Here is a 14,745-nt window from a genome sequence, read left to right on the forward strand (position 1 = left end):
TTAATTCAGATAATCCCACAGTTCACCACGTGTATAGTTGAGAAATGCAAAAGTGAAATTGAAATAATGAAATATTTATTGACAGTATTGAGATTTTAGAGTGAGTAAACACTATTGGGCTTAAAACGGATTTATAAAAAGAAAAACAGCTCCAGTGGGATGATTATATTGTGTTTGTTGGACATTTAAATGCTAACATGTTCACCCCATTGACGTCAGGCTACAGTATATCAAAACTGCATCTCTGTCAGATTCTAGTACTGCTCCCAAGTGGAGAAAAATGGATTACTGTAACTGACAAAGAAAGAAACAAACGTTATTTGTGGACCCAGTATTTTTTTATTCGTAGCTTTCTGGAGTACAAAAACTGTTTGATCACCCTCTAATACTTTGCAGAGTATTTTGATCATATGCATTAAGTGTTGAAGCTATACTTGTCAACCTACAATCAAAGTATATAATTATGTCATCGGCTTATATTCTTGCTGAAGTGCAAGTGTGATAAATGTTGTTGGGCCTCTGTTATAGTGTACAGGCCCTCAGGGCTTGATGGTGATGGACACCTGGCCGGAGACCTGCCTGAGAGCAGGACAGTCCAGGGTGGCGATCACTCTGGTGGTTCCGGTCCTCTGTGGGGTAAAAAACTCGGTCCAGGTCAGAGAGGAGCCCCCTGGGATCAGACTGAAACCAGGAAATTTAGATTTTTAAATACAAGCAGGACAGCATTAAAATGTTGACGTTCATCTTCACTGTGGTGAAGGGCAACTAAGCCGCCTTTTCTGAGGGCAACGCCTGATTTTGAAAAGGAGTGAGTCAGGACCAGTGGAGGGCATGTGGTCTGTATTTTTCTCTTATTATTCATTACATGCCAATAAATGAGCTGGGATTTGCCAATAAAAATGGCCAGTTACACATGTTACAGGACATTTTGTAACAATGGAAGTCATGATAAATCTTGATAAATCATACTTTTTACCAAGAAGGTTATGCTTTCTAATATGGATCCAGAATCAGAACAATTTTTTGTTTTGTTTTAAACAGCAGCCATTTTGACAGGTCACAGTAGGAAATGTACGAATCAAACCAAACCATGGCTGAGTTCCATTTAGCTTCCACTGTTTCAGGGTGCCTGCTGGTTTAATGTCACACTGTCTTGACTTGAACTGAACAGAGCCATTGTTATGTTGTTGTTGTGATCAGTAACACCTGCGCCTTTCCTGCTAAATTATGGGTTAGAGTTAGGCTGCTGTGGAAAGAGCCCATTGTTAAACTTAAACTAGATAACTAGAATTCTCATGGTGCTTTGATAAAATAATAAAACAGAACCTCATATGTTAGCGTATTTTGATCCTAATCTTAATCCTGATCTTAATCCTGATCTTAATCCATATTGCCAGTGTGGGAAATTGAGAGGTTTGCACTTCGCAGTTTCTGAGTGCGCTCTCTATAAATGCATTTATTAAATATGGATTTTGTACCTTTATTACATCCTACATTGTTTAAGGAATATGCAGAAAATGTAGTTGATATGATATAGTTCCATAACTCACAGAAAAAATAAAGCTTTCATAAGATGTGAATGTCAAAACAAGACCTTGTTTTTTTATAATGCTACACAATCTATACACAGATGTGATCATACACATGAATATTATGATATTAGGAAAATTCATGTAACTAAGTTGTTATTATTTAATCTATTGTTACTTACCTGTAATACTTGAACTTGGGTGACATAATTCCAGGTCCTTCCATGCGAATGGAGACGCCCTCCAGGCTGAAGGTGAAGGGGTTTGTAAACTGGACACTCGCCATCATCTCCTCGTTGACTTTTTCTCCACCGGACACCTGAAGACGTACATTTTCAAAAAGAAAGGGAAATAAAGGACAAGACGGTGGCAATGTAACTTTAGAAAATCAAAGTTTTAGATTTTTAATACAACAGCAGTTGTTTCAGACCTCAACGGTGAGTTTGGGATTGCGAAGGGTCACAACTTTCATGGCAGTGACAATCTGGCCGGTCTCCTTAACCTTCCCAGTTACAATGAAGTGAAGGTTGGCCTGTTCGACCAGATCCCTCATGTAAATCTTTGACTCAACCTCCACCAACTCCTTCACAGCTGCAGAACGCAAAAATACAAACGTTGCTCTTGAAGTGTTGATGCTTCAAACTTCTATTTGCCTTTCACAAACATAGATAAACACTCACTTTTGTTGGGTTTGATCTCCACGGTGGGAGTATTGAACATGAACTCCGAGCTGGTGACTCCGGTGTAATACACCACGTTCCCACTGATGTAGGCGTCCACGGTTCGCTCCTGGTCGCTGCGGTTTACAAACTCCACGTTCAGCTCAAAGTCGTTGCCTACGCTGATCTCCAGGGTGGGCAGGACCACGTCCACATCAGCCAAAGTAGGGTCAGACTTCTCACGCTTGCAGCCAAACTCCTCTGCTTTCTCCAGGACAGTCCGCTCCTCTGCACTGCCTGGATTAGATAATAATCAAACAACACAGGGTTTTTGTTCTAATGATGTCCCAAATTATAGAATAGAATGAAAATCCAGTGTAGAGACGGCTTTTGTGGGACAACCATCACCTTATACTGAGTAGGCAGGTTATGTTTAGGATAATACATTCAAGCCATGGAGTCACCGACCTTCAGAGAACTTGTACTGATCTGTGATATCACGTCGGGTCAATTCTCCTGGAGTTTTGGTCAAAACCATGCGGCCTACGTGAGTCCGGTTCACTTTAACTGGATCCATGGTCCCGTCTCTCCTTCGTGAATAAAACACCACATCGCTGTTCACCTTTAAGAGGAAAGACAACGACACTCAGCAAAACCTCAGCCTGAAGACCAGCAAAAGAAAACTAATAACACAGTACAGCATTCATCTTTGTCAAACACTATAGATTGGCACATGTGAACTTGTATGTAAGACGCATACGTATGTTTTAAACATGACTTGGCCAATGGTTGCCACTATAGACCAAGTGGGGACCAGTCACGATGTCACCTATGAGCATCAGAACTCTTGATTTAGTTGGAACCACGTTCAGATTTTAAAAAAAGACGATACCAGATGTGCTGTGATTTATCATCTGTTTTCATCCAAATAGGAACATGGTCTATTGAAGAAGAGCTGAAAGAACCAAATGAAACATTAACCCCTCGGGAAAATGTTTACAAACGTTATAAATCAAGTAAGAAGTAGAAGATCATTTTCTGCATAGACTTCCATTCGCCCGCTGGTTGCTGTTCAGTACATTCTTACTTCCCGATACAGTTCACCCAGCAAACCGGAAAGATTAATTGCACTTTTACAAACGGAAAAATTGTCCGTTGGAAATCGTCCTATGACAAATTTAACAATTCAGAACAGAAGAACACCAAGGAATATTATATTAAATCCACTATTTAAAAAAAATAAATAAATAAAAAACTATAGGCCTATAATGTCTTGACAATAACACAGAAAATAAAGTAGTTTAAAGACTCACCTCAGCAAACACAAATGCAGCATCGAAGGGGAAGCATATCTGCCCATGTTTGATGGCCTGGACTGATGCAGGACCACATCTGTACATGCCTTGATTGAATTATAGAACAGCAATGAATACAACTCTTGCCAATCTACAGCACAACTTGTCATTAAAATAATAGTTCCGGCAAACACTTCTTATTATTGTTATTTACCATCACTGGTCTCCTGTGGTGTTGCGTCCACAACTTGCCAGCCTCCAAAGCCAGGTGGCAGGTCAGGCCTGGACATGTAGCACTCGTTCCAGCAGTGGTAGTTCCTGACAATTTTTATAAGTTTATGACAATTATAGAAGTTTGTGTGATAGTGGGGAAAACATCATTATCATTATTTACACTTACGTAATAGAATGTTACCACACACACACACACACACTGCTACACTGAGACACAGGGAGAGTTGTGTGGAGCAGATATGGTTTAAATGGTTTGACTGTAATGGACATTCATTTATATTTAAAAGTTAGGCAGCTTGAATGAAATGGAAATGTTGGCACTAACTAAAATGTCATTGGTTGAAAGTGTCACACACAAATCTAAATGTCACGGATGGCGCTGTACCAGATTGAGTCCTTGGTGCGGTTGCGGTCAATCCTGCCATTCTCATCCAGGATGATGTCAGTCTTCAGGTTTCCATCGTTGTCATGGGCAGAGTAGTAGTTGGTGACGACCCGGGCTGGGATGCCCAGGCAGCGCAGAACTGGGATGGCAAAACAGATGATAAAAAAAAGAGCAGTATTTAAGTATTATCCACAATAAAGATGCCTTTGTTCTTCCTTTCTGATCTCTAGCGACCATTAAGAGAGGGGGTATGAGTGGTTTGTTTGTCTCACAGGTGTTGAAGACGGCAGCATAGACCCAGCACTGAGCATAGCACACGGGCATCTTGCTGCTGGCGTAGGTGAGCAGGATGTCTGTGCTGCCAGTCCAGGATGTGGGCGCCACTCCATAAGTGTAGTCGCCGCTCCAGTTCCCCACAAGCACGCCTTCATCATCACGAGAGTTCAGCTGAGTTCGACAGAGAGCAGCTTTCAGACTCATTGTGGATATACAGCATGGAGAAGCAACAATAAGTGGCCATTTTATTAGGTACACCCTTTTTAACTGCGTAATAACGCAAATATCTCGTCAGCCACTCATACTGCAACAACTCAGTGCTTTTTGGACATGGTCAAAAAACGAGCTGCTGGATTTCAAACTGAGCAGTGAGGAAGGAAGTTGAATTCAGTGACTTTGAACATGGCACATGGAATAACGTTTATTACCATAGCAGAGGCCTTTCTGGTCACTTTGATGGGGTCTCCTCTGTTGGTGATGGGCATCGCAGCCTTGTCCATGATGTACAGACAAGCATCCAAGACTCCGTAGTTAAACTAGAAAAGATAAACTGTTCTTTCAGAAAAAGTAACGGGCAAAAAAACAAACAAAATCCTTGATTTTTTTTTCCTCCTACCTGACCATAGTTCCAGTTTCTCTCAGAGACATCGTCATAGGCTCCGTGGTAGATGATCCCAATCTCGGTCATCACACACTCCTCCCTCTCCGTCTCATCATCCAGATACACAGCATCGGCTGAGAAAAGACAAACAAATCATGTTCATGACCATTCAAGTGACATTGAAGCAAAAACAGCCCTACACCAACCTGCCACCCAGGGGTTGAAGAGGATGTAGAGGTTTCGGCTTGTGTCGCGCCTCGTCCTGCGTATGCCAAAGGGCGTCGCCACGGCAACATACATGTGGTATTTCCCCACAATGCAGTTGGCCTCAGGAGTGATGCCCATGGTGACCTCGTTGCCTGATGTGCTCACGACGCGGCCTTCCCAGGAGCTCTGACGCTCCTTTGTGGGGAAGACGGGAATGTAGGTTCCCTTGCTGAATTGAGGACTGGAGCCTGTGTGAACATGGAGCGTTGGATGATTAACGTACAGGAAGTGTAATCACCTGAGTATACATTTTGCTTTATGTTTATGTTTTGCACCGCCATGTTGCAGCGTGAGCGTACAAACACAGCCACAGCGTGCATCACTCTGGGCTCACCAATGACAAACTCCAATGCAAACTTGTCTCGAGCTGAATCGTAGGGACGGTTGAAGGTGACCTTGACCTGGAACTCTTGTCCTCGGCGGACAACGAGATGGTCGGAGTTGTAATACATGGTGTGGTGCTGGATTTTGTTGCTCTCATTCGGCTTCCTCATCATGTCCACTTCCAAGATGTCAAGATACTCTGAAACACACGACGAGACGAGGAGAATTTGGAAACCTTGACGCATGAACCGCAAATCAAGTCTGATCTGAAATTGTCTTTATGCGACACTGAAAGACAATCGACGTGCAGATGCACTTCATTATCATGTGCTTTCTCACACTTTATTTTCGAACATATAATTATGTCATAAATGGAACTGCTCCCACTTGTTGTCCTGCAGCAGCATTTTTTAGATTAGATGTAGATTAGAGTAGATGATCTCACACGCTAGAGTGGAGAAAGGTTGTTCAATTCTTCAATGCTCTTCAGTTCACAAATTTCCCTCTTCATACATGATTTCCGACCAGACAATCTCTGTGTGAGAGGAAAGCCATCCAGCTTCTAACACAAACGTCCCCAACTTTGAAACTGCAAATACTTTCTGCACCATTTTTGACTTAATCTTGACAAAAAAAACTCACAATATTTCATTTTGGGACAGCCCTAATGAATGTATTCAAATTTTGAATATATTTCCTACTTTCAGTCCCTAATTTTACACTAATTTCCGACTTCTTTTTAGTCTTCTCTATTTAGAACTTCTTTAAAAAATAAGTCTTTTTTTAAAGAGGCCCATTTTTGCGATTGTTATGTTATCTGATTTTTATTTGCTCCATTGTTTTATGTCTTACAACTTGAAGAGGAGGTAAAGTTTCAACTCAAAACTACATCGCGTTCATACGTCGCTGTCACCAGGATATCTCACTGTGTGCAGCTCTTTTGGCTGTGGTTTAGCGACAAGCCACAGGAAGTGGACAGGAACAGTCACTTCTGGAAACTGCTAGTTCAGAACTTTATCTTCCACAACCAAGACCAAACTGTGACATGTGTCATCTTCTCTTCAATTCTGTCTTCCTGAAAAACAATTCTCGTGCCTCACCAGTCAGAGGTGGAAGTCCTCTCGGGCCCGGAAGACCAAAGAACTCAAACTCAGGGACGTCAGTGATGTCAGAGTTGTCGCTGGCGACGGGAACCGTGGTGCGACCACGGCTCGTCGCCTTGGGACGAGGTCCAGTGGGTGGAGGGGGGACATCAGAGGGAGTGGCATCTCGGTCAGACATGGTGGTGATAGATCAGGGTGGATGATGGATCCCTAAGAAGGCAGAGAACAGATATGTTGTGCCATCATTAGTTTATGCATCAGGTTCACCATTGCATGTGTCAGAGGCAACAAAAACCAAAAAATCTTTAAAAAGTAAAACACAGCCTCCTCCTCTTTGATGTCATGTCTAAAATATGCTTGTTCACTAGTTTGTGTCTTTGCAAGTTTGTTTGTGCAGTTTCCAAATGCTGAATTCCACTCGTGCTGCATTCGTTCCTCATGTGTGAGCTGTTGTCTCCCATCTGCTCTACATCTGAGGAATAAGTGGAACCGTGTGTGTCAGTGTTTGTGTGTGTCTTTGTTGTAGAAGTAAAGCTTAAAAATGTTCTTGTCTACGAGTGATGAAACTTCCAACCCTTTATAATTTACAAAAAAATGTTTCATGTGTCTTTTATGTTGCATGTGTTTGTTATGTGTCTGTGGTTCTGTTTTTATTTTTTACTCCATCACTAAATCACAAGAAGTAAAGTTTTAATGACATTGTGTCAACAGTTTTATTTTTTTGTTTATTGCTGAATTCATGCCCTTTATATGTAATTGTGTTTTGCCTTGTATTATCATCTTAGTTAACATTTGAGCCAAATTAGACATTAATAAGAAATGTATGCAATAAAATGTTTCTGAACTATGGCATAGAAACGTAGGGAAAGAATCTGAATGCATCTGTTGATTTCACAGGACTTTGTATTATTCTGTCTGAAACCTGTCTAACCTCCTGCTTTGTAAGCGTGCCGTCATGTTTGCGTCACTTTCTGTCAGCACAGGGTCCATCTCTGCCGAGTTAAAAAAAACATAGAGCATTCACTGTTCCAAATGACGACTCATGCCTCCTGACATCGTCTCAAACTTCCCTCCTCGCCCTGCACACGCCCACATTATGCAACAGGGAGCCATATTTTCCTCTCTGGCAGGTGTTTTTCAGCATCTTATAAAAACAGATGTTGTGTATTTAAGGGTTAAATCAGTCTTACAACATACTTAGAAAATGTGACCTGCAGTGGCAGATAGACTCCATGTGGGCCGAGACGCTGACGTAATTTCAGCTCCGTTTGTTGGTTTACACTGAAGTACACAGAGAGTCTTTGTTTACGTTGATATGACGTCTTCACACTTTGTTTTATTTCCTCAGGACACAGTTATATGTTGATTTACTCTTTTATTGCCTTTGATTATGACCATTAATAGAATTTTTTTTTTTTACCCAAACACTCCACTATGTAACAAGTAACAATCATTGTTATTAACAGTAATGTTCTTAATTAATAGAATATATGTATACATATATATATATATATTTTTTAAATAAATGTTCTTTCATCATTGTTATGTTATATTATTTAATTATATATTTATTTAATTAACATAAATATGACAAAAGCGTCCAATATTTACATTTAGGGAGCTGTATCCTTCTACATTTACAATAAATGAACCTATCACTTATCTTAGGCTGATTGTTTGCATAGTAGTTACCTTAATAACCTTATGAGATACTTCTATAATTGTAACTTTTCATATTTTAATATCAGTCAACCACAAATATATACTATAGCTATATGTATATATATACATATATACATACATACATATATACATACATACATATATATATACACAGTATTGTAAATGAATGTGAATATTTGTAACACTACATCTGCACATACAGTAGTTTAAGCTTAGGTTAATCTGCAGTACAAAAAGTGAATTATATGCAATTAACACATGTAAAACCGCTTTATTGTATTATATTCTACACTACTTTCGATTATTATCAAATTATTGGATTGTTGTATAAGCATAGTTGTTGATGCCTGAAACAATGTGAGGACATATTTTGCACTAGTTGAGCAAAGTAACCTGTATCTATGTATTTCATGTAGTGTGGTAAAAAAAAGTATAATTATTATTACAATTACGATTATTATACAACATATAATAATCCAATAAAGTACATAAATTCAAATTAATTATTTCACACAACGTACATCACGTTTTATGTAGAGTAGAATGAAAAATTGCAGTTATTGAAAGACAAAAGTGTGTTTTTAACACAATTCTGGCAAATGCAAAACTGGAGTTAAAAGGGAAAATAAGCGAACATAATAATACACTTTTTAGAGTAAAAAAAGCATTTAAATCTTACTTAAAATAGAAAATAACTTGGTAGAAAAGTGCAGAAACATTCGGGCAGAAGTTTGTCAGTTTGTTTCTCCACAATAATGTCAAACATTGCACAACAACATTACTGGAAATACTTTTAAATGACTCTCAGATGTATCAGCAAATTCATTTGTCTCCACATCTGGAGACAAAACTAACTGCTGCGGAATTCTAGCGCAATTAAACTTCTGCAACAAAGTGGCTTTTACTCACGATTCCTGTGCACGGATGAAATTTGGAGAGAAGCTGGAGTTGGTTGAAGTCAGTCTGCTGCTGCTGCTGCTGCTGCTTCTCCGCCCGGGTTAGTCCTCTGCTTCTGCTTATATATCCTTCATAACCAAGTGTGTGTGTGTGTGTGTGTGTGTGTGTGTGTGTTCCTCTGTGGGGAAATGGTGTTGTTGTGGGTGTAACTGGTCAGTCCAACTTGGGAGCAGGATGTGGAATCTACCATCTCTGCACAAACCACAGCTGGAAAGGGCTCGGACACGAGTCACAGATGATACTCCTGTCCAACACTTTTACATGCACACATGCAATCGATGTAATGACACAATTAGCTTCTTCATTACGATTACTTCTTTTTTGTCCAGACTAAAAAAGACTTTAAATGCATGCAATAAATGAATGAGGGCAATCTTGAACAATGTGGATTAGGGTATTCGGGAGGAGAGTGATTCCTCTCCATATTGACATTTTGCATTGTGGTTTGGTATATGGCAGTCTTTCAATGAACAGTAAAAAGAAAAAAAAACAAGTCGAGCAAATCTGGTCAGCAAAGTGGTGAGTAAGCCGATCAAGGTGCAGCAAACTTAGCTGCAAGATATCTATAGAAAGCGAGTTACCAGGAAGGCTCAACAAATATTTAATTTGCCTAACCATCACCTCTTTTTGAGCAGTTCAGCCTCGTTCCCTCTGGCTGTCGTTTTAAAACTCATAAAACAAAGCTACATTTTGTAAGAAATACATTGTATTAAGTCATAAAAATCAATCACATTTCATGTCATTTCAATTGAGGACCATAAATTCTGTTCATGTTTTGGTTTGGTGTCGCCAAAACACAGCAAGCAGAAGCTATAACTCAACCAAACCCAAAAAGCTGCAGTATCCTTGTGAAAAAGTTAAGTTAAGAAGAACGTTGAGTGCCTCAACTGTAACTTAAAAAATGTAAAAGGCAGACAGATGTGGATTTGTCTCTCCCAAGTTGTTGGTGGATCTTTAATTTAAATCATGTTTTTAAAGTCACTTATTGTCGCCTTGTCACCTCCTCTCACTTTCACTTACAATCTCTGACTGTTGCCGAATGAATCAAATAGTTTCAGTGTAAATAGAAATATAACAGACATTGGGATTATGTGTATATGCATGAACACAGTGGTCTGGTAACAATTTTCTATTTCTATTGCCATCTTCTATGGCGATGTTCCCTTTCTGTTTTAGTATGGTAGGAGTACCTCTGTTGTCTTTTTTTATGTTTTCAAGTCTTGAAACCTGCTGGAAATCAAAGTTCATTACTTGAAAGTTGGTTGCCAGTCTATCACAGGGATGACACTGAGAAGTCAAGCAACAGTTCACACCTCAAGTTAGTTTAGAGTCTACAGTTGACCAAACCTGCGTGGTTCTAGCCTGGTCTTAAAGGTACAGTGTCTGAAGTTTAGTGACATCTACTGGGGAAGTTGCACGTTGCAGCGGAACCTAAATATGCTAGCAATTTAACACCACTGTGCTTATTAAAGCCTGTTCTAGTTAAAATCATTGCTACAACAGTGTAAGGTGAAACTGTACAAGGCAGGTTTATTTAGAGTTTCAAGTCGGTCACATTTATCTTGTGCCTGATTTTGACAAAGCAGTGTTTGTTTGCAGCCACAGGACTGACTGATCTATTTCAGCATGTTTGCGTCAGTGTCGTCAGTTACTTATCGCAGGGTTGTTTTTTGTCGCGTCGCACACTTTAGGGTTTTAATTCCGTCTCCTGGTCATCGGTGTGTTTGCTGTGCTGCTTTACCACTCACCTTTGATGGTGCTGTGTATTTATTAATGTGGGGGTTTTATTTTTTTGTAGTGTTGGTTTTGGTTTGTGCTACAGCCTGCCAGTGCTCTGGTGCTAGATGTGGTATGAATGCTTACTTTTTTATGGTGCGGGTGTTTGTTCTTAATAAATAATTATGCAACGGCTCCTCCAAATTAAACAATGCACCACTAATATTGATGAAAGGCCTGTATACTGCTTCTTATTTTGACACCGTTTCCACCTAGAAATACATTCTCATTTATCACGTTTGCAGATTGTTATTTACATATTTAATGAGGGAATCGTATAAACAGACCTTTCCGTATGCAACCTTTATCTCTTTCTTTCTGAAAAAGTTTTCCATAAACACAGCATTATTTCAAGAAATGTCTTGATACACCGCCTCTATGTGGCGCTGTAACGCTGCTACAGAACTACAGCAAAAGTGGAGAACAAGACGTGGAGCATGTGCATAAAGCTTGCGGACGGTGTGCCAACTCCAAACACAAGAAGCATGACGCCAAGTGGGGTTGAGGGTTAGGTCATAGAAGTTGGCCATGGCGTCATGGTTTTCTTAAAGTTGTGTATTTTGTGAAAACACAAGATTTTTTTCACTTTGTCTTTAAGAGCTCCCAAAGCGTTGGTTCTGTGTGCATTAAAACCGGATTCTAGACTCCTTCTCATGTGTGCGGGCCCAGTGTCTTGTCTGCTTTAAAAGCAGCTTTTTGTACTATGTGCCTCTAATTTTGGTCAGTTTTGTCTCTTTAAATTTTTTAAACGTATCATATTTATTAATGCTTCTTTAAGTGTACATATTGCTGCCGTCTTCTATATTACTTTCTCCAAAACAACACTTTACTGTTAAAACATCTTTCTGTATTCCCTCTATCATGTACACTTTTCTTTTCCATATTGGCTCTGATTCCGTGTGGAAAATATTCCCCTCTTACTCATTCAGTCGTTACCAAGACTTTCCATCATTGTGGCTCATAAAATACATAAAACATAAAATACAATTTATTTTCCTTCTAAAGCTGTGTTTCTTAAAAAAAAAAAAAAAAAAAAAGTTTTGGATGTACATTTACTTTGAATCTCCAAATCAAGGAACACAGTATGTTTCTATTACGCAAACATTGTTATTTATATTTTCATGAGCAATAAAGTGTACATGCTACTCAAAGAACCAACATATGTGGAGCTGTTATTTTTAAATTCATGATATGGAGTCTTTTAGATGTCAGGCGGCCTCATGTTCAGAGGGAAGTGCTGCTGCAGCGACTGCAATGAAAAGCAATTCACTTGCCATTAACAAAAAGCAGCCCATGCTGTATGTATATGAAGAGGCATCTATCATGGTAATATTCACCACACTCTTAACAGACCTCAAAAACACTCTGCCTGGCTTAATGGCTCCAAATCAATATGGCTGATTCAGTCCTCTTCATAAACTGGGTCTGTTTTTATTAACCCTGAAGGAAAGGCTGAATCATGAAGGATGTGATCTAATGCGTGCGTGTTTTCTTGGTCCTCACTGGGACATGAGGACGTGTTGTACCATGGACACACAGCCAAGGTGAGGTGTGGTGACAGAAAGTGGCACTGACCACGAGAGTGATGAAGGGATACTGGCTCATCATACAATACGACAACTGTTAGATGACAAATGGATCTCTATTTTAGTTTGCGTTCTGGTGTTTGATGTTTTGCTCAGTTAACCGAGGGGAAAATGCCACACAAGCCAAAAAAGATAAATGACCTAAAACACACAGATGCGGTGGTGACTTGTTTTTGTTGTTGATGTTATTATTCTGCCTCCGCTTGGTCTTCATGAACAGAAATGATGTAATATTATTTGTATGCTGCATATTCATCTGAGGCAAAACTTTCAGACCTGACTGAGGGAGCGTTTGCGTGTGTACAGCAGTAGCACAGGGGTGGGTGGGGACAAGAAGTGTTTTTTCCTATCAAACTGCTCGACTAGTGTTTTTTCAGCAATAGAAATTTCCCAAACTTTTTGTGGGTGCTTATGTGTGTTTTTTTTGTTTGATTTTTTAACCTAGGCTAACAGTCAAGATATCAAAAAGGACACAAATCAAAGGGCTGAAGGCAGAGTCAAAGAAATCGACATACATTGGAGGATAAACAGGAAATAAAGCTGAATCACTATCAGACTGACTGGGGAAGATTAAATACTGCAGGTGTAGCTAATTAAACACAGGTGAAAGTAATGAAGGTGGGACACCTAATCAAGCTGGTGGGTGTGGACTAATGACAGGAAGTGAACTGGTCTGCAACAAGAGAAGAACGTTAGATTCAGAATAAAAGTGGAATGGAAAAGTTACTGTGTATTTTCCTGTAGGGGGCGAAAATTGTGGGTTCGATTCCCAGCTCTGCTAGTCTACATGCCGATGTGTCCTTGGGCAAGCCACTTAACCCCACGTGAAAACCCCACCATGAAAGTGTGAGTGAATAGCAAAATTGTAGCGTTAAGCAGCTTTGAGTGGTCATAAATACAAGCAATTTCCATTCAGTTTTAAATGAATAAATAAACAAAATATTCTGCCACTAGATTATTTTAAAACTAGATGTGTTTCTGCATGAACGCTGTGTAAATGGTGACATAATCTCAACACGAGTGCAATCATGTCAGATGAAAATAACCATAACCATGGGCGTGCACACATGTCTTGTGAACATAGTAAACAACCTCATTTGAACGCACACACACACACACACACAGGTGTGTGACACTGAGGAGGGTTTATTTGCAGAAATTGCTTATACTGTACATTTATATTTGTGTGTAATAACTTTAAATAGAAGTTGAATTTGCAGATGAATAGTTCCACCAAGACATAGTTTTGAAAGAGTCTTTATATTCTTTCTGCTATGGAAAAGCCATCATAGATGTCTAATGAATGATGTGACATGATCAAAAATTCCATTTGCTGAATGGATGTTGCAGCATGAATCTTTGTGTTTGAGAAATCGATACTGAAATGTATTGGTGAATGAATAAAGGAACAATCAGAATAACCTTAGATAAACTCAGGGCAAGATGTTCTTCCTCTATTTTTTAATGGTGTGGATTATAATGGGAAATGTGTGTTTTTTTTTACTGCAGCATTTCATAATCTGTACTTTATACAAATGTATTCCATCTGCTCTTTACTCACTTTGTCCTTAACAGTACACGGGTGACGGAGTTAGAAGCAGGAACTTTCTTGTCCTTTTTTGTGTTAACCACAGAGCTGTGTTAGCTCTGCCTGTGGAGGCAAAGGAAACAGAAGTGCCACACATTTACCACAGTGCAGCTCTGTAGCGCACATCATGAAACCTACATGTGTCTCAACATGTAAACTCTTGCAGAAATAGGTATTATGTAAACATATTTACTCATGCTCCTGCAATCAGGTTGTTTTTCAGGTATACTTGTACTACTTTTTGTAGTGTGTTTATTTTCATAACAAAGAAATACAACCAAACATGAAAAAAACAAAATAAAAAGTAACTAAAAATGATGAATTATTGTATAAAATATTGTAAAAATAAAATAAAATAATATAATAAATAATATAAAATAAAATAATATAAAGTATGTCTTGCGACCTGTACCGATGGGCAGACGTTCCATTGCGTCATAAAAGCTGACAGTGTCAGGTCTTTCACTTCCTGTCATCTGAAA

At 39.3% G+C, this 14,745-nt stretch overlaps 1 protein-coding gene across 1 annotated transcript; it reads right to left on the reverse strand.

Moving 5' to 3' along the window:
• Positions 1 to 319: 319 nt before the first annotated feature.
• On the reverse strand, positions 320 to 9,389 carry f13a1b (coagulation factor XIII, A1 polypeptide b). The gene is made up of 15 exons (XM_044021970.1): positions 9,266 to 9,389; positions 6,671 to 6,883; positions 5,581 to 5,769; positions 5,186 to 5,434; positions 4,995 to 5,113; positions 4,807 to 4,914; positions 4,375 to 4,549; positions 4,103 to 4,241; positions 3,698 to 3,801; positions 3,502 to 3,590; positions 2,657 to 2,810; positions 2,210 to 2,485; positions 1,960 to 2,120; positions 1,712 to 1,848; positions 320 to 681 (listed from the first exon to the last, which is right to left on the reverse strand). The coding sequence occupies exons 2-15, from the start codon at positions 6,849 to 6,851 to the stop codon at positions 540 to 542; spliced, it is 2,223 nt and encodes a 740-aa protein (XP_043877905.1). The 5' UTR covers positions 6,852 to 6,883; positions 9,266 to 9,389; the 3' UTR covers positions 320 to 539.
• Positions 9,390 to 14,745: the final 5,356 nt, after the last annotated feature.

The sequence above is a fragment of the Solea senegalensis genome, linkage group LG3 (genome assembly GCF_019176455.1).
Source record: "Solea senegalensis isolate Sse05_10M linkage group LG3, IFAPA_SoseM_1, whole genome shotgun sequence".
In the NCBI taxonomy this organism is placed as follows: domain Eukaryota; kingdom Metazoa; phylum Chordata; class Actinopteri; order Pleuronectiformes; family Soleidae; genus Solea; species Solea senegalensis.